Source organism: Clupea harengus, chromosome 18 (genome assembly GCF_900700415.2).
Source record: "Clupea harengus chromosome 18, Ch_v2.0.2, whole genome shotgun sequence".
Classification (NCBI taxonomy): Eukaryota; Metazoa; Chordata; class Actinopteri; order Clupeiformes; family Clupeidae; genus Clupea; species Clupea harengus.
The window spans coordinates 4,368,190-4,388,525 of NC_045169.1; the positions used below are offsets into that span (position 1 = coordinate 4,368,190).

The 20,336-nt window shown below is 44.6% G+C and overlaps 1 protein-coding gene across 2 annotated transcripts in view; it reads left to right on the forward strand.

Moving 5' to 3' along the window:
* rph3ab (rabphilin 3A homolog (mouse), b) overlaps positions 1 to 13,751 on the forward strand; it is a 35,504-nt gene extending 21,753 nt beyond the window's left edge. For both annotated transcript variants that reach the window (XM_031585138.2, XM_031585140.2), the window contains 12 exons: positions 1,632 to 1,676; positions 2,410 to 2,598; positions 3,321 to 3,494; positions 7,317 to 7,396; positions 7,722 to 7,796; positions 8,552 to 8,661; positions 8,816 to 8,942; positions 9,446 to 9,502; positions 9,976 to 10,127; positions 10,534 to 10,615; positions 10,866 to 10,962; positions 11,952 to 13,751. In XM_031585138.2, coding sequence (XP_031440998.1) covers positions 1,632 to 1,676; positions 2,410 to 2,598; positions 3,321 to 3,494; positions 7,317 to 7,396; positions 7,722 to 7,796; positions 8,552 to 8,661; positions 8,816 to 8,942; positions 9,446 to 9,502; positions 9,976 to 10,127; positions 10,534 to 10,615; positions 10,866 to 10,962; positions 11,952 to 12,082 — 1,319 coding nt within the window. In that variant the 3' untranslated portion in view covers positions 12,083 to 13,751. The remainder of the gene's footprint in view (positions 1 to 1,631; positions 1,677 to 2,409; positions 2,599 to 3,320; positions 3,495 to 7,316; positions 7,397 to 7,721; positions 7,797 to 8,551; positions 8,662 to 8,815; positions 8,943 to 9,445; positions 9,503 to 9,975; positions 10,128 to 10,533; positions 10,616 to 10,865; positions 10,963 to 11,951) is intronic.
* Positions 13,752 to 20,336: the final 6,585 nt, after the last annotated feature.

The window sequence follows — 20,336 nt, forward strand, 5'->3', positions numbered from 1 at the left end:
AAGAAAGGGGGGGCTTAGCCCCAAGGGGAGTGGCATGTTTGCGCGCTGCAATTTTTTTTTTTAAGGCTCATTTGGGGCCGCGGATATCCATTGTTTCAGACAGTTCATAGATTGGTTTAATCAGAAAGAGTGTGATTTTGCTCTGTAGTTTTGCTTGCATTCAGTATAACACAAGAGACAGAATGACAGGGTCATAGTGAAATTTGACAACACAAATATACCAGCTGTGGTGAAATGACCTGTTCTGAGCACCAAAACTGTCCTGTGGGTAGCTCTTCAGCTTAACCTGTCTGGGCCCTGTGTCTTTTTCACCTAAATCATTAGTTGCTGCAGCTGCTTGGTCTGTCTCTTCCTCTCTCTGACTCTCTGCCTCAGCCTCTCCTTCTGCATGACCCTTTAAGATAAGTTCAAACATTGAAACATTAACTGATCGAAATCCAGAAGCCAATTGTATGACTTGGCATAAAAATATCATGTAATAATCTAGTTTAGGCTAACCCTTGGAGTAGCCTAGGCCTGACAACAAATGCCTATACATTTCTACCACAGTAGAAGAAAATTAAAAAAAACTCCACTCATTTCCTTCTAGACCTGTAGACCACTAACCTCCATCACACCGGCTCCTTCAGCCCTGTCAATCTCCTGCTTCTCTCTCTCATCTGACTGGGCGGAGCTACCACCTCTCCTAAAGAATGTTCTTATATCCATCTGGTCAATGAATTGGATGATATACCGGTACAATAGCGTTATGAGGGACACTATGACATTTAGTTTTCACTAGCATTAACTGATTATAAATAACAACATTCTATAGGGACTGATAATATTGTTTTGAAATACTAGAGAGATATATCAATGCAAAGAATAGAGAGATAGTTATTTCTTGTATTTCGAATTCGCTCGTTCACACTCTTGCTAACTGGTGACAGTTTCTAACAAAGTAGCAAGCTAGCTTAGTTTTAACATAGCCCACTACAATATTCGCTTTCATTTGCCTCATATCAAGTAAACCTAAAGCAGGTAACACTCGTTAACAACTACAGATAGCCACATTCTATAACTTCTTGTACTTACAATTTCACTCCGTGCATAATTTACTTTGAACTCCTTGTATAAAATACTGGCTGTCGTTGACGAGAGACGGTACTAGTGCCCGGGGTTTATATCGTAAAGTATGATGAAAGGCTATTGGAGTATAATTTGAAGGGGGAGTAAACATACAAACCAGAACGCACGCATATAAGTAGCATGTTAGAGTTATAATTAACTTGTCCGTGTGAGAAACAATAGTTTAATTTTTTTTATTAATTTTTTTTTTAAGCCAATAATGCCAAATGATTTGGGGGGGCTGAAGAACATTTTAGGGGGGCTTCAGCCCCCCTAAAATAGGCCTAACGACGCCCCTGAACAACACGCTACTTGAAAATTACGAGAGCAAGACAAGAGGATAATAGTGCACATAATCTCATAATGATAGGGCATCTGATAAGGTATCTGCTTGGGCTGAGGCCTTCCATTACTCTAGTGGTATAACAGAGGATTATGATACAGAGGCTGAGGATCTGTGCGTATCATGATAAGGTAGCTGATCACCGTGATAATGGGTAATCTTCGTGTTCTTTCTTCTGTAGGCCCAGCGGAGACCCGCGCTCCCCCAGCCGGATCGCAGCCTGCAAGTAAGCGTGCGCGGCCACATACATGACACCAATGTTTATATATCACTATCGCTTCACTTCAGCCCATGTCACATCCTGCTGGAATATCGCATTCGGCACTTGTCAGTTCTGCTTGCTTATTGGATGATTGTGTTCTTCACAAATCCACATGTATAAGCCTGCACTATTTAACCCCGACAATCAGCCCGTGTCAAATCCGCCGGTCCACGGGAGGGTATGCAGCCTTGCTTGCTGCCAGCGTTTTCAGCACCGTGTCTTAACAGCGCAAGCCTGAACAAGGACTGAACAACATTCCTGCCCCTCAGGTGCAAAAAAATCCCACCAAAAAGCACACCGTCCCAAGCCTGTCAGGCAGCATGATAAATGAATGCCTGTTTTATGTCCCCATAAAATTGAATGGAGCGTGAAAATGCAATGATGAGATAATGCAACACAGAGTAGCCCGCTGCCGGGCGCTGGGGCTGTGTGCTGTATGTAGGTCAGTGCCTCGGTTCGGAGCCCGCATCAAGAAACATCAAACTATACAGAACTTCAGTGCTTTATAGACTGCAAGAGAGAAGTGTCTCTGGACAAGAAACAGATGTGTGTGAGCGTTTTTTTCAAGTGTGTATCTGTGTATTATGTGCTCACATAATTCTGTGTGTGTGCATGTATTTGTTGATGCACATGTTGGTGTGTGTGTGTGTCTTTGTGTGTGTGTGTGCGTGCGTGTTTTTGTCTGCTTGTCCCACAGACACAGAGGTGTCGGGGCGTGCTGGTTACCCACCCGTGGCCACGAAGCCCTCCGTAGCTCCCAAACCGGCGCTGGCTCCAAAGCCCGCTGAGCCCTACGTGGCAGACGACGCTGCTCAGAACAGCCCTGTGGTGGTGAAGAGAGCTGTGACCGTCCAGAGCTCCAGACCTGGCCCCGCTGCCCAGCAGGGTGAGTCCCGGTCTGGGCACAAACACAACTCACACAGCCACTTTGGCCAGGATCAGCAAAACAGCGTGGCACAAACGCTGACATGAGGAGAGGAGAGGAGAGGAGAAGAGAGGCAACTTACTGGATTAAACAATTGCAAAATAAATTGAAAAAAATGCTTTGCTCAGACAGAACTCCAGAGTTGCTGAATTGAAGAGAAATTAATTTAGGGGCTGGAGAGTAAGTGTTAAGAATAATGTCCGTTAATGCTGCAGTGATTATTAGGCATATGGAATCTGTCTTCCCTTAAGCTTCTATTAGAGCGTAGTAGAGTAGAGAGATGTGCCAGTAGCCATGAGGCATAAAGCCAACGCCAGTTCCCTCCTGACCAGCACATCCATAGAGGGGTGTTAGTTAGGATGTTGGGGTTACACCACTTACCACTAACCTGGCAGTCTCTGCTGCAGAAGCCTCACAAAGTGCCTGTGAGTGCAAGTATACACAGTGAAGTGTACCAAGGCAGAAGCTAAATGGGGGGGGGGGGGGGGGGTTGTTTCAGAGTGATTTCAGCGAGTGACTGACTCAGGGCCAGACCAGGGCCAGACCCGGGCCAGATCCCTCCTGGGTCTGCTGCTCTCTGGGATAGCACTGGTGTGTGCTGGGTATGCTGTGGAGGCAAATGGCCCATGCATTTTTAATCAGGAACGGTGCTGTTAGCTGCGACCTGTGCTGCTCCCCCGCAGAGCCCGACTCTGGAGGTTATGCCGCCGGCGGCCTGCAGCGAGAGCAGACAGCGCCCCCTGCTGTGCGGGAGGAGAGGAGGCAGCCCGCCGCTCAGAACCCTCCGCCCGCCCGCCAGGCCCCGCGCCAGGAGGAGGCTGAGGACGAGGCCAACAGCTACGACTCCGACGAAGGAAGTAAGAGCCCATTTTTATCTCTCTTGGTTTGTGCTTGGTTTGACAAAGCTAACAAAGCCATGTGTGAATCCCTTTTCCATTACCACTCTTCTTAAGGTTGCATGTCATCTGCATGTATTTTGTAAACATAACAGATGTTTTATTAAATCATTGTTTTATGAACGAACAACTAATATTTAGTAGATACCATGCACCAAGTGCAGTAGTTGCAAAATTCAAATGTTGTACTTGGGAATCAGGGTTAGATGTGTCTTCTCTTATTACACTGTTATGAGGTGACAGTGCTCATGCCTGTCTAAGATGGGCAGGATATACTGGACTAAACTGCAGCAATGTCACATTCTCCCATAGAAGAGAAACTCGCCACCAACTTAGTCCATGTGTGGCGGAGAGCTGGAACAGAGGCCTGGTGTGTCATAGGGGGAAAGAAATGCATGTGACACCCATCTGTCCTGCTGCCCCACTGGGGCCCGTAAACAGTCGTGTTTTCTAAGAGCACTTTGCTGTTGTTCTCCATAAATGTTGATAATAAAAGCCTCTTTTACTGCATTAATTAAAAAATATCAACCACTGCTGCTAGAGTTAAGGGCAACTGTGAAGTAATCTTCCCGCTGAAGTCATTCAATTTAATAACCAGAAGTAAGTCAAAAATCAAGGGAGTAGTTTGGTTGTTTGATGCCACATCCGAGCCAATAAACTGGCAGTGGATGTGGCAGGGCTACCATCAGCAAATCCCTTGCTGGTGACAACGTATAAATTGTTGTTGTTAGAAGGAAAATGTTGGTAGAAACAGAAACAAATCTGGCAGAGGAAATCAATGACCAGGACACAATAAACCTGTTGTCATATGATATAGTCCCTGTTCTGCCGTTTTAAAATGGTTGCTATGGTCTACTGCATTTTACTGTACTGACACGCTGATATAATTGAATATTCTGTATTGGCAAGATGACAGGACACCTTCTAACCTTAGAAGAAAGACAATGAAATGAAGAGATAAAAGTAGTTATCTGAAATTTCCCACATTGGACTGACAAATGGGGTAGAACTACATAGGCAGCTTTATGAGAGGGAAATAGTTCTCTTTGGCCACATATGCCATAAAGGCTGAGGGAAATAGTTATCTTTGGCCACATATGCCATAAAGGCTGCCCACTGCTCCTGGCTGCCCTGGAGGAAGGACAGTCCAGGATGGGAGAATGCAGAGGAAAAATTCACTGCGACCTCTTCAGCATGCGTGTGTGTGTGTGTGTGTGTGTGTGTGTGTGTGTGTGTGTGTGTGTGTCCTGTGTCGCCACCCTAAATGCACGTGTGTGTTGCTGTGTGTCGTTTGTGCCAAATAAACTGACTTTGACTTTGACTGACTTTGAAAATGATGGTGATGGATATTTGATGATGGTGATGTGTTGTTCTCCTGTTAAGGTCCTAGAGCTGTCTGTGAGACTCCATCATTTAGTTGAGTTCCCATGAAATGAGATCTTTTGACAGCCTTATGAAGACCTGTCAGAAGTGATTCCCCCCTGAATGAATGAATGAACGTAAAACATAATTCTAATGTGAAAGATTTGCCTGTGATTGGAGATCCATTCTTATACTTAGTTCTACATGAGCGTGTTTTGTTACAATTAAAACTAAGTAATGAAAATGAAACATCATGTTAAAGATTTGTCTGTGATCAGAGATCCATTCTTCCGTTGAATTTTATATAGGCGTGTTTCGTTCAAATCTTTGTAAAGGATCTATAGGATTTGGAGAACGATGCTGAGTCTATTGATTAAGAGATCTTCGGTGATAAAGGACTATTACTGTACTCCACGGCTAGTGTACATTCTGTCAGCGCCGTCCCTGGATGTGTCTATTCCGTCTGTTTTATGAATACTTCATGAGCTGGGGGCCGGGAAAGCAGCTATCATTTCCCCGTAAACAATGTTTCTATGATGTGAGACCTGGCTCAATACATCACATCTGTCCGAAAAAGAAGCCCAGCGTTGGGGCCGACCATCTGGCTCTGCGTTATTGCGCCGCGCTCTCTCTCTGACACATCACCTTGGCTTTATGTCCGCCGTCCCGGCTGTAACTCTGCATGTCATCTGGCCCTCGCAGTTCATTCACCCACTTATCTGTTCCATCACTGCTCAGCGAACCTGCCATACATCAAATGGATTTCAGAGCTGATTACAGGGGAGAGGGAGAGATAGTCGGAGAGAGAGAGAGAGAGAGAGAGAGAGACAGAGAGAGAAAAGAACGGAAGAGACTGCGCTTACCTTGTCTATAAAAGCACTTGTGACTTGGCTAGGATGACAAACAGCGCTCTTGTGTTGCCGAAACGTGCAAATCAATACCCTGCGAGTCAAGGAGGCAGAGGAGACGGATATAATTCTGCTGTGGCTTGAAGGTAAATCATGTCTTCCAGGAGACTTACACGTGTTCGACCACAGACCCGGAGCTGGGGACACATTCATTTCCCCCCTCTTCAGTCAGTTTGCCATAGCTGCCATTTTTGTTAGGTTGAAAATGGCACCGACGCTTTCCCATGTCGGTGGCAGGCAGGTGTTGTTGTTAGATTAAGTCTTACACCAAGTCCTGCATTGTATTGACGCACTGCATTATTCTTGTGTTTGTGTGTTTATTTTGTGGCCTGTGGGGAAAGATTTCATTTTCAATAGGTTTTGTCGGGGATGAGAAAGAAATCTCATTAGCCATAGAGTGCTTCGTGTGTATGTGTGTGTATGTATGTGTGTGTGTGTGTGTGCATGTGTGTGTAATGTGTGTGCGTGTGATGTGTGTGCGTGTCTGTGTGTATTTATGTGTGTGCACGCAGTTGGAACATTTCCCCTGTGTGTATTTCCATTATTCGGATATGATCAGAAATAGCAGGTAGGCCAACTCCCTGCGGACCAGTTACCGTGATGAGATCCCTGTTCCTTCTCGAAGGACCGCTCTGGGCACACCAGCTAGATTCATCCTCACTGACTAAATAATGGGAACCGAATCACTTAACCAATTCCCTGTGCATGGAATGGTTAATCAGTTCTCTGATCTGTTCAAATTATATTTTTAAATATCCAGATTTTCTATTAAGGGTGTCTGTCCAGAAGCCTTAAGAGTGTCTAGTCCAGTCGGGGACACAGTAGTGGCGAGGAGAATTAGTCTGTAATTGTTCTTTTTTTTTTGTGGTTGATTAACTGAGTTTATTTCGGGTTGAGATTACTTAAAATCTAAATTACATTCACCCTACATCTTAGCGGAAGCACATGGACTCACTTCACATATACGTTGTGTCCACATATACACGTGTGTACATTGTCCTAATGGCTTTTATCAAATAAAAGATCAGTGGTTAGTTTTCAGAGGAAGTGGAAGCTCTTTCAGTGGTCATATTTCCCTTGTGAGAAAGACACTTACATTTTTTTCTTAATTTCCACTGTTAATTTGTACCCACTTCCTCCCATATTTACTTGGCATTCCCCTTCATTTTTCGCCCAGTTCACTCTTGAGCAGAGCATTTTTCCTGTTGAGGGTCTGGCCTACTTATTGTAAACTAGTTTGTTGGCTCAATATCCAATTAGAGGTTTCTTTTAAGGAAGCTATATTTAAAGAGTTCCATCTAGCCTTTGATCAGTCTGAAGTTGATTTGGCCTATTTCTGTCCTTTGTTCGGCAAATGACGTCAAGGTCTCTCCAGGCAGTAGGAATTGTATTCTACAGAGAAATCGTGTGGATCGGCTGAATTTATCGTGCTTCTTTTCTATACTAAATATACTTCTATCATGATGTGAGGTTGCTAAAATGAGAATTTGTTGTTTTCTCTTTTGTGCCATAGCAACGCTGGGTGCCCTTGAGTTTAGCCTTCTTTATGAACAGGAGAACAACAGCCTCCACTGTAACATCATTAGGGGCAAGGTAATACCACCACACACCCCTACACACACACACCAGCATGCAAGCACGCACGCGCACACACTCTCACACACACACACACACACACACACACACACACACACACACACACACACACACACACACACACTCTCACACACACACACACTCTCTCACACACACACACACACACACACACACACACACACACACACACACACACACACACACACTCACAGATCCATCCTTTATAACTGGTTACGCATGAACAAACTGCTACATCATTTACTGGATTGATTGATGGTGTTGGAGAGGCCCCTCTAATTAAAGCGGCTCTTCCTCACCTCAGGGTCTGAAGCCTATGGACTCCAATGGGCTGGCTGACCCCTATGTCAAACTGCATCTGCTGCCTGGTGCCAGTAAGGTGAGTACAGTTGGGATGTAGAGTCATTTATAGTGTGTATCTGAGCGTGTGTGTGTGTGTGTGTGTGTGTGTGTGTGTGTGTGTGTGTGTGTGTGTGTGTGTGTGTGTGTGTGTGTGTGTGTGTATGTGAGCGTGTGTGTGTATGTAAGTGTGTGTGTGTCTGTGAGCGTGTGTGTGTGTGTGTGTATGTGAGTGTGTGTGTGTGTGTGTGTGAGCATGCGTGTGTATGTGTGTGAGTGTGTGTGTGTGTATGTGAGCGTGTGTGTGTGTGTGTATGTGAGTGTGTGTGTGTGTGTGTGTGTATGTGTGAGCGTGTGTGTTTATGTGTGTGAGTGTGTGTGTGCAGCAGGCTAGAGAGAGAGAGAAAGACAGTGAGAGAGAAGCAAAATAGAGAAGCGAGTAGGCTTGGAAAAAAGGTGTGACAGCTCCATTGCAACCCATTCGCATAGCTCTAATCTGCCCCCTGGTGGAGATTTAGTATTGTGTACGTGCTGCATTTCAAGCCTGCAGAATGAATTAGAAGCTTAAAATGAATTTCGGAAAGTTTGATTGTCATTTCTAGTCATTCATTTACTTCTAATAGCTATTGGAATTTAGTCAAACGTGCACCACGTGTGTAAAAAAAGGAGATTTTTGAGGATGGAAGCCTGGAAGGTCAAACAGTCTAATAAAAACAAAGGGCTAATGAAAAAGTCACAAGAACTAATGAAAAACATTACGAGACAATGAAGTAACCTCCATGACCGTGCCTGCAGGCGACCAAGCTGCGCACGAAGACCCTCCGCAACACGAGGAACCCCAACTGGAATGAAACGCTGGTGTACCATGGACTCACCGAGGACGACATGCAGCGGAAAACCCTCAGGTCAGGGCTGGCATTTCCATTCTGGCTGCTGTTTGTTTGTGGTGCTGGGGGATGTGGTGGTGCTGGGGGATGTGGTGGTGCTGGGGGATGTGGTGGTGGTGGCGGTGGTGGTGTAGGTTTGTTTATGTGGGATTGTTTTGGTTTTTCGTCTCAGGCTGTCAGTGTGCGACGAGGATAAGTTTGGCCACAACGAGTTTATCGGAGAGACCAGGGTCCCGCTGAAGAAGATAAAGACGAACCAAAAGAAGACCTTCAACAACTGCCTGGAGAGGGTGATCGCTGTGAGTTACCACACAGAGAGAGAGAGAGAGAGAGAGAGAGAGAGACGCTCAGAAATACACACAGATACACAAACACATAGAATTACACACATACAAACACACACAAACAGCTCTCACATAACATAACATGGCCGATGCACACCCAAACCAACAAACACACAATTTACGTTTGGCCATTTTTAATCTTGTTGAAAGAGAGGTCCCTGTAGCATGAAACCGAGTACCACGAGTAGACGTGAAAAAAAAAAACATTCTGAAGCAAACTATGTGACTTCACCTCCATCTATCCCATTCCTCCATGTCCCAATTCCTCTGGGCTCTCCTTCATTCTGTATGCTCTCGGGATCCATGCCAGAGTTCCAAGACAGGATTTGGTTGCGAAAATGATCCCCTAATTTAATAGTTAAATAGGTTCGGTTGAAGTCCTCCACCAGTAGTCATTTCATGCAAGGCTGGCTCTGGCTCTGGCTCTGACTCTCACAAACTCTTTCATCTCTCCCCAGACAAAGAAAGCCTCCACAGCAGGAGGAGCTCGAGGCATGTCTCTGTACGAGGATGAGGTAAACCAATGCACCGAGGGATGGATGGATGGATGAATGAATGAATGAATGAATGGATGGATGGATGGATGAATGGATGGATGAATAGGTGAAAGAATAGGTGAATACATGTATGGGAGTTTTGATGAACTGATGTACAAACAAGCCTCATCCTTGCTGGAAAATGCTGTACATACTGTACTCTACACTGACTCTCTCATCCGGCATTTCTGTGGGGACCCTCCCTCAGCCTGTGAATGGGGCCTATTCAGACATTTCTCTTCGTCATCCATAATGATACTCCTCTCTGCTATTAGAGATACAAAATCTCTCAAAATCTCTCTCTCTCGCTCTCACTCTCTCTCTCTCTCTGCCTGTCTGCCTGTCTGTCTCTCTCTCTCTCTCTCTCTCTCGCTCTCTCTCTCTCTGTCTGCCTGTCTCTCTCTCTCTCTCTGCCTGTCTGTCTGTCTCTCTCTCTCTCTCTCTGTCTGTAGCCTGGTAAAGATGGAGAGGTGGAGGAGCGCGGTCGGATTCTCATCTCTTTGATGTACAGCACTCAGCTTGGCCGCCTCCTCGTAGGGGTGGTGCGCTGTGTTCACCTGGCCGCCATGGACGCCAACGGCTACTCTGATCCCTTCGTGAAAATGTGAGGTTCATTCAGTCCTTTCCCCCTTCCTTCCTTCCTTTCTTCATACCTTCCACCGTCTCGCAGACACTTTTTTTTCACATTTACACATCCATCCATCTCTGCTCCGTAGAGTATCAGCTGATTCAAATGCACGATGGTCTGTAATCCTCTTTGATGGGTTTCTGTGTTTGCATTCTGCAGTATTTTTCTGATTCGGGGATTTAAAATGAATCAGTGTCCACAGATGTAGTCATTCCTAATGATGGTGCTTTCTGTAGGAAAATTGCAAATGGTAGTCTTTCACATCATCGCCCGTGTGTCATTTATTTCACTCAGCATATGAAACATTTGGCTTTGTATGCGTCTGACAGACCTGTGTCTAATAATCTGTGTTTGTGTCTGTGTTTTTGAAACGTTTGCACAGTTGCCTAAAGCCTGACATGGGGAAGAAGGCCAAGCATAAGACCGGGACCAAGAAGAAGACCCTGAACCCAGAGTTTAATGAGGTCTGCCTGTCTGCCAGCTGACAACTCGTCAAAGTCTAAATGAAACATCACTCAAAGCAACCCGTCACACTCACATAGCCAACCCTTCGCATTCTTTATTTCTTTGCCATTAATCTTGTCTTTCTTTCTTTCTTTTTCTTTTCTTTCTTTTAGTTTTTTAGTTTTTTACTCTTTCTTTTCTATTTCCTTTTACATTCAGTTTTTCAAAAACATGAAATAACAATTTCAGCAAAACATGCTTGTCTTGCAGGAATTCAGCTATGACATCAAACACGCAGAGCTGGCCAAAAAAATCCTGGACATCTCCGTGTGGGACTACGACATCGGCAAATCCAATGACTACATCGGTAAGGAAAGTGTTTCATAACATTTGGAAGGGGCAGCTCTTTGCAGCCTTGGCTCAAACCTAATTACCTGAGAGCAGTTCCCGGAGGAGCCAAGCACGCCGTAGGCACCAACACAATCTCAGCAAAGCTCATTCTCTCTCTCTCTCTTTCTCTCTCTCCCCTGCTCTCTCTTTTTCTCTCTCTCTCTCTCTCTCTCAGTCATTTTCGGAATTGAAACATTTGCACAGAATTGAAGCGAGTGAGCCAGACGGTGTGAATTATGTTTGGGTGTTTGCACTCTCTCTTATTGAGCCTGTGCTTTGGCATGGTGTCCATTATCAGGATCAATGATGGAAACAATCCCAAGGCTGAAATGTATTTTGAAGTGAGATTTTACCTTCACCAATTTCCATGCATGCCTAGGTAATGCCGCCTTTCATCTGTTCTATAGGGGGAAATAAACCAGCATAATGCAGGCCTCCCTTATTATTGTCAAAACAACTTTAAAGACAGCAACATGGGACTGTTCAAAATGTTCAAAATATTATGATGTACTGTACCTTCAAGGCAAGTTCATTTGTTCTCACCTACAGGAACTGTTACATCAGACTGAACAACATAAGTTGAATGTGCAAATCAGACAGTTCCGTGCGACATTGTGACTCACAGACATGCAATCCTGCTCAAATATATATAGTAGTCATGTCGCAACTGTAATGCTTTTGAATTTACAATTTTGTCCCTCTGGCACTGATGATATTATACAGAGTAGACCATCCTTCTGGTAGGGCACAGTTTATGTGCACAGTTTGATTGACAGTTCATTTTTTCTTACCTTCTTCTGACTCACTCCCTCTAACACCTTCACTGGTCACCACAATACACAAGCACAACATACTAATTTTTTTTTTTTTTTAAATACAAAGATGATGTTCCTTCCTTTAAACAACAGTTTGATGGACAGTCCTTACCCTAACCCTTCCTTTTACTCCTCTTTGTAATGGTGGCAGGTGGCTGCCAGCTGGGCATTCAGGCGAAGGGAGAGCGCCTGAAGCACTGGTACGAGTGCCTGAAGAACAAGGACAAGAAGATCGAGCGCTGGCACACCCTGCACAATGAGAACCACGACACCAGTGATTAAGAGTCTCCCGGCTCCATCCCCCCCCCCCTCACGACCGCCTGCATGAAGTCCGCCCTCCTGAACGCCCGCCACTTGACGCCTTCACGCTTCTCCAGCTCCCTGCTAACCCAGACCTCAACTGTTTACAATGTCCAGCCCTGTGCTTCTTAACTAAACTAGCATTCTATCAGCTTGGTCTCCCTTTTTGGCTTCCATCTCCCTCTTGCACCCCTCTGCTATGGACTGAGTTTACCCACTGCTGCACTGACCACTCGGAACCCGTTAACACTAAGTGCCCCTCGTACGGGCGTATTTCTCTCAGCTCTGAACATCGTTGCAGGGTAATGTGCAATCACTCCTGAAATACTCAAGAATGTATTCATTCATATCCATCCGAGAGACAGAGAAAGAGAGAGAGAAAGAGAGAGAGAGAGAGAGAGAGAGAGAGGGAGAAATTGAGAAATCATAGGTAACTGTTGGTGAGGAGAGTAGACAGACTCTGAGGTGGTCACTGATGAATCGTGGGATTATTCTAATGTTCCAAAGTTTGTGTTCCGAAAGTTTCAAATCGACTCTAAAAAAAACAGCGAGGCTTACTCACGAAGCTGATCGTACGCAGTAAAAGCTGACACAGGTCGTGTAGGGGTGTGCAGCCTGCTATGCCGGGCTTCGCTGCCGCCTTCTCTCAGCTGTCAGGTGAAGAGTCTTGACATCTGATCAGGCTAAAAAGGTGGAGAGAACACGTGTAGGAGCATGAAGAAGAAGAAGATGACGACGCCGTAACACAGCGCGCTCACCCATCTCAAAAGATCACTGAGAAAAGTTTGGTTTTGTACATTCAAGTGTCTCATCACATCTTAGCAAATGTCAAAAAGTTATCAAAGATAATGTCATAAAAGGGACATCAAAGCTCACGCGCAGCATGATCGACACACAAGTGACTGGCCTGTGCTATTGTAATGCAAATGCTGTGAGTGCTGACAGCTCCTTAGGATTATGTCATTACTGTTCTTTCTGGTTTTAGAGTTAACCTGTAGTATTAATTAGCAATTAGCATTATAATTCACATTATTTATGATATTTGGTGATGATTACTTAGCATTGTAGAATGGAAATATATGTTGTCCATTTTGCTATAAGAACAAAAAAAAAATCAGTTTATGTTGAAGTTAGCAGCTTTGGACATACATGGCCTAGATGCCCGTTTATGGAGTTATGCTTGAAGTCATGTTCCTCAATGTTAGATACCCTGACAGACCTATATAGGTGATTAGAGATTGGTGAAAACATAACAAGCAGAAAAACAGGAAAAAAAATCAAGGCACAGAAACTACTGGTTGTTTACATAATGCCGTAAAAGTGCAAATTGTCCCTTCTCTCTCAGACTCTTTGGGATCGGGAATCGTGTGAGATTTCCGAACCACAGTGATTTTACCTGAGGAGAGAACGGCACATGCCTGCATAAACTCAACACCACATGCTCTTACTGCCTTGTCATTCCTCCGGCAGGGGAAGGTGTTTAGAATCGCGACCCCGATGCTTGCGTTTGCGTCACGGAGCGAGAACGCTCTCCCTGCCCGTTCTTGCATGCCAAGTGCTTTGTGGCCTCTCCCTCGTCTCATGCCTGGGGCAGTCATGCAGTATGCTGAGGCGTCTCCATTTGAACCCCACCCACTGCCCCCCGCCCCCCCCCCCCCCCCCCCCCAGTCTGCACAAAGCCCCCACCCCACCTCCTCCAAACCACCTGATGCTTTTTGGCGTGTGGCTACAGCCCAATCTGTGTGTGAGTGACAAGGAAAGCACACATTATTCAAATGGTATGTGACCTCAAGAGTTTCTAACAGTCGTACCGCTGCAAGTTTTCATGGGAACCCCCCATCCCCTATGCATGAGATGGTGTGTTGTTGTTCATGATGTAGATGAGGCTCCCCCCCCCCACACCCACCCCGTCGTCTTATCTTTCTCCTTCCTAGCACTTGACGGTTTCCCCTAATGTTTGAAGAATTGTTTAAGATTTAGTCCTCCCTCGTTCCTTTAGATGCTCCTTCTGGTTGCCTGCGAGCAGCCCCTTTAAAACAGTGACTGTGAATAATGCCTGAAAAATGTTTACAATGATGCAGACAACCACCCCATAGTTTTGCAGGGGAACAGATAGTGGTGCATTCTGCAAGACTATTCAGAAATTCAGTATTACACTTTAGAGGGGTGGGTCTTCTTCGAGTGAAAAGTTGTGTGTCTGCCTAATTGGTGGTTTCCCCAGTTACACAGACACAGATGATCCACGGGGGAAAATAAATGAAGAGAAATAATTTATTGGACAAATCAAACACAAGTTTTTAAAGTAATATTTCTGTGTAAGTCTTAGTCTCCCCCACCCTCCCTGTACTACCTGTTTACGGCTTATGGAATGATTGCTGCTTTATCATTATGGACTGTATACATGTAGTGCATGTCCGTGAGAAAGCAGATAATAACTTGTATGTTTGGACTTTGTTTTGCATGTACAAATATCTATTTTACATAGATCTGGTCCACACAGACCAATAAACTCTCGTGTAAACTCCTAACGGGGAAGTGTCATTCTTTGACTGTGATTATCTGTTGTTATTTATTATTGTTGACTTTACTCAACTCTTACTCCATTTGATAAAATAGATAAACTACCATTTCTACACAACTGGATGAGTTGACATTCAGAAATGAAAATTCTTTTGAAACTATTTGATTTATAGTGTTACCTTAAAGCAGCAATAAGGAGTTATGTTCCAAAACTAGCAAGCTAACTACCTAAAAGGCTTTTAAAAAACCTTGTAAACACCACCAACAGCCCAGTTGACACTGATAGAAGCTTGCCAACACACTGGTGTCCTTTGGCAGTATAGCTGGCAATGCCATGGTGTGAAAGCTTTTCTTCCATTTTTGCAGGGTGTTCCAGCCCGGAACACAGAACTACATAGTGCATATCCTGGATGGCAAGAGGGAAAGACACAGATGTTTATCTGTCCTTCACATGACCGTATGCTATCAAAATGAATTTGAGGATGGTACCAAAACTAGTTGCCTATGAAACCATACCTCAAAAAGTGTCAAAAGGTTGCAAAATGTTACTTTAATAGTCTACATAGGAACATGACTGAACAGTATGTGTAGTCAAGTTATAAATAAGAAGCTTATTTTTTTGTTGCTGTTAGATTTGTATGTTTGTTTATGTTGCTTGTGTTGAACTGAAATCTTTTTCAGTTGAGCGCTTCCAGCATTTACGAAATGAACTGCTTTTGTTGGAGCATATGCAGTTATGTAATAGGAGTTCAAGTATGGACTCGCACTAAAAGTTTAAATGCAAATAATGTTTCAGTCTTCTCCAGGTAAATAATCATTAAAAGACACTTTCTTACAACAACTCCTGTCTTCAAGGCATAGAAAAATTCCGTATAGCTCTAAGCAAATTTTTTTGCTGAGATTATACCGAAGTGAGTTTGGGTCGGGTCATACCAGTCTAATCGAAAATATGGTTGCAGCCAAAACGTCTTGATTTGCATTGGCATCTAGACACCTCCAGAAGTGGGTGTAACCCTTGGTGACCTTCTTCCCCTTTTCTATTGGGGCTGAGGAATGATGTCAACGTTAACGTCATTGTAGGTAATGCGTGATTTCCACTTCCATCCTATACAGAACTTCTGCAATGCACGCTCTTTTACGCATGGATAATATCGAGACAGATATAGACTATGCAATTTATTAGCCTACTGAGATTCTACTATGGGAAGTCCATTGAAGAACTGAATTCGATGAGACCTAAGTCAGTCTACGTTTGCTGCCACCGATCGCGGCGTTTCCCACGCAGCTTTTTGTAATTAATCGGACTTTTAAACGTTTTACTTATTTATAAATTGCTGAGATGCAGGTGACAGTCCTGGTACACTTTATGCTGGCTTTGGTCATGCTCTTTACGTGGGGAGTATCAGAAGCCAAGCAAGACGAACTTCGGTGCTTCCATGCTCAGTCCATAGGTAGAGGCACCCTAGTAAGTTTTCTTCTTGGGGAAAATGGGACTCGTTCAAAGTCTTTTGTGTTGTATTCAAGCATCTGGAATGAAGACCGTCAGCTTGTATACTGCAATACAAATGAAGACGATGTGATCGTAGGACATTATCTCTCCTTGTGCGATAGAACGCACTACCCGCATGTTGTTGACATTTCTTCAATCCGTTATAATCTAAGTGTAGTATTGGTACCGCACAGTCCTTGTTATGGACATGACATTTCATTTCCAGAGGTGAATGACTCGCAAGGAGGACAATTCATTAAAATGGGAAGGCAGACCTCAGAAACCAGCAGGCGGACAAAACGTGCCGTGATATTTCCAGGGACACTGTGGTGCGGCACTGGCAGCAAAGCCCTCGACTATCAACAGCTTGGTAAGTAAAATCGTGTGAACACACAGCGATTCACAGACAGTAGGAAGGTGATTTGAAAAGCAAATTATACCAAGGAATTAGGACGTGTTGAAGGAAAACTTTAATGATGGGACCTGGACACGTTTCAAGGCGCCAAATATATTCATAACTGTAAGGCTACCCGTCACTCTATGTGTCACGATTTTGAAGAGCGCCACAATTAAATAAACTTTACTTTGTATTCCACGTGTGATCACTGCATGACTGGACTGGAAGAAGCTTTGGGGTATGAATGTCGCAGTTGACAAGCATTTTGGGTTAGGACATATCATGCAGCTCGCAAAGCAAACATGCACCGCAATTTTTCCAACGTTCCGCAATGACAGTTGGTTTTCAGCTGTGGGCTATGCTGTGAAGATGAAACCGCGCATGAAGGATTGGGGGGAGGGTCAGAAGGCTATATCAATAGTTCGTGTTGTTGGACTTAATTGTTAATTCAGTTCTGAAAAACTTGTAGAATGTTACTTGAGTAAGGGATTTTCATGTACCCCAGTATTCCCTGATTTACTGACAGATCTGTCTGTGCCTGAATTTCTGTGGATATGCACCTTAAAATACACTTCATTTACACCCAGTAAGATGATTAATTGCTGTCTGTCTAAGCCTGTTGGTGATTCCCTCTCAGGCATGTTTGAGCTCACGGACAGGTGCTGCCGTGAGCACGACCACTGCTCCAGTGTCATCCATGCCTTCACCGTGAACTTTGGAGTCTTCAACCACAACTTCTTCAGTGTCTCGCATTGTGACTGTGACCACAGGTGAGCGAGCACACCTGCCTCTGTCTTTGCCTGATCTCGGAAGGGGGTGAGGGGAGCAGGCCAAACATGTTTTACCACCGTTTGTGAACAATACAGGGGGTGGCAGACACATGGAATAACAAATCTATAGGCCTCTGTATGACCTCACAACACACAAACAAACACACACATACAGGTTTAGATAACCCCCCCCCCCCTCGGGCATTTACATTTTACATTCCACCCATGGCAACCATATTCATTACCCATTCTCGAATCCCATCGCCCCAGGGAAAAATCTAAAGTCGTAACTCTATCATTTCCTTCCTGCTGTTAACCTGCTCTCACTGTGGCTGGTGGGGTTCACACTCTCACGGTGCCGATAGAGATTGGCACAAACAGACTCATGGAACACATCCCAAGTAGGTGCGCCTGGAAAGGGGGTATTTACATTTATGGTATGACTTAAGAATTTTCAGTGCATTTGGCTTCATTTGAATATGTTGCCTGACAGAACTTGATCTTCCGTGGATGCTGAAGGGAAGCAATTATAAAGTCATCACTTATAGGTTTCAGGGTGTCTTTCATTTTTATGGCTGGAGGAATAGTTGCGTATTGTTTTTAAATGCATGCCTGCAGTAGACAGAAGTGTGTGGTAACAGATTCAGTGGCTTGCGACCGAAAAGTTTACCTTTGTTGAACGAAGCTTGCCAAATGAAACAAGACAAGACTCCTGTTTCCCTCCAGATTTCGTAAGTGTCTGATGGACGTGAATGATGCCATCTCCCACATGGTGGGGTACAGCTTCTTCAACATTGTCCAGGTGCCTTGTTTTGAGTTCACACAGAAGAGGCACTGCTCAAAGCTCAACTGGTGGGGAAGGTAAGTGAAACGCCTCTCGGCGCTACTGAAGATTTAGACACCGCCATCATGTTTAATTAGTACTGTGCGAAGACATCTTTCGTCAACTGATCAAACGGACCACCCACAACATCAAACATCTCAGCTATATGAATGGTGGATTTCTGTGAAGATTTTCTTCACTTGTCTTGTTACACTTACAGTTAATTCCAACGTGTCTGCATACTACTTGTAATTTAGACTTCAGCTCTTTCATCTCCTACAGTGGCACACAGACTGGTGGTGCATACCATATAAAGTAGGACAGTAATGTCTACATTTGAAAGTTCCAATACTGGTTCTGACTTGTCCAATATTTTGTGGGTTCCACTAAATCCCCCCCAAGCTGAGGCCCCTGTTGTGACTGCGTTGATTTATGGTCCCCACGGAAGCAAGTCTACGCCTATCTATTGAAGTTATAGTATCCCCGTAAAACACGCTCACGCAGAAGATGTTGTTGTGTTTGTTTGTTTGTTTGTTTTGTTTGCTCTAGTATACATCCGCTGGATGGGATAGCCTTTGTGGGTTCAGATAACACATCTCTTTTTTCTGTATATCAACAGATGCACAGAAATTGAGGTAGCCCCGTATGCTGTTCTCCAGACTCAAGGTCTATATAATGCTACCCACTTGACCTCTAGACCTAAGGGCACTGCTGCCACCTCAGCAAGTCACCCTGTGACTGTCCAAAAACCTTCCAGCCCATTTGGGAAAAAGGCTGTGCCTCCTCGGGATTGTGGTCGAGGAGAGTCAGTAAGCGGGGACACACTCCGGCCAAAGTCAAAGAAAGGAAGGAAATCTCAGTGCCAAAAAGCCAAGAAAGTGATTCCAAGTCAGTCAAATACAAAATCAGTTACTCCTCCACTGCGAAAGATTTCATTCCGAACAAAGGTAACTACATTTCCAACAGTGGGGGATGTAGCTAACACACAGAAGAACATATCTTTCTTTTTCAAGCCGCAAACCACATCACAACCATCAGCAATACCAGGCAAAAATATAACATGGCCTCAAATGACACCACCGGAGAAGCTAATAAATCTTTCTTCAGCACAGACACCTACAGTGTCAACAACACACAGTTTTCTCAACCAGACAACACCACCCAGTCTACAATCCTCTAACCGACCCACGCAAAAACAACAGCGCTGTGGACAGAGAAGTCTCCCCAGAGGAGACTCATTCTTTCCCAGTCATCCTGGGGGAGAGGCCTGCTTGGAAGCAGAATTACCCCCAGCAGAAGACACAGTGAAGGAGAGTGAACATCACAGAGACTTAATTCAAATTCCAGTCCCTCAGACATCAATGTCAGATAAAGCCACTACATCTCTGAATGAGGTTGTTGCACAGGCAAAAAATACAGCCTCAGTATTGACCTCAAATGACTCCTCAGTCAGGACAACAAAATCACCTCAGGGAAGACCTACATCGTCAATGCAGAAGTCTACTCCATCCACAGTGGTAGCATCTAGAGAGATTTCAACAGCCACTCGAAGTCCAGCAATCACTTCTCCAAATCAGACGACTGCGACCATACCAACACCAAGTGAGACAACGGCATCTTCAAAACAAAAGACCCAACCTATAACACAAAAGCCTGACGGTAGCTCCAGGCAAATCGCAGTGAGGATTTTGCCCCCAAAGAAGAGTAACTCTGCCTCTGCTGCAGCTAAAAAGTTGAATCCATCAGGTACATCTATAATTAAGATTTGCATGTTTCACTCTGTATTTACTAATGGGAAACGTTTTAACTGTCTAGACCCAGTCTAGTCTCGACATACGGTATTCATGAAAAGCTGTTGTGTTCACTTGGCACAACATGAGGAATAATGAGAGTAGCAACGTTGATGTGCCACAAGCATGCTATGCTGTAGTGGATCACTTGCATCAGCTCGGTGTCTGTCAGCTTAGAAACAGCTGACAGCTCGCCGGGTCCAAGAGGTGGTTCAGGGAGAGGCATCTCTACCGTTAGCTGCAGGAGGAATTCTTAGCCGCAGGGCACACATACCACAGGTAGTGTCTTAGCGTGGGGAAGCCAGGGGATTGGCTTCAACTATTTGACTTCAGGCCAGAGGATAATTTTTATACATGAAGGGACCTCAGTAAATCTCTTAAATCCCTTTGGAAATTTACTACAGGAGTTTAAATTGATTTGCTGCAAGCACAAGGATGGTGCAAGTA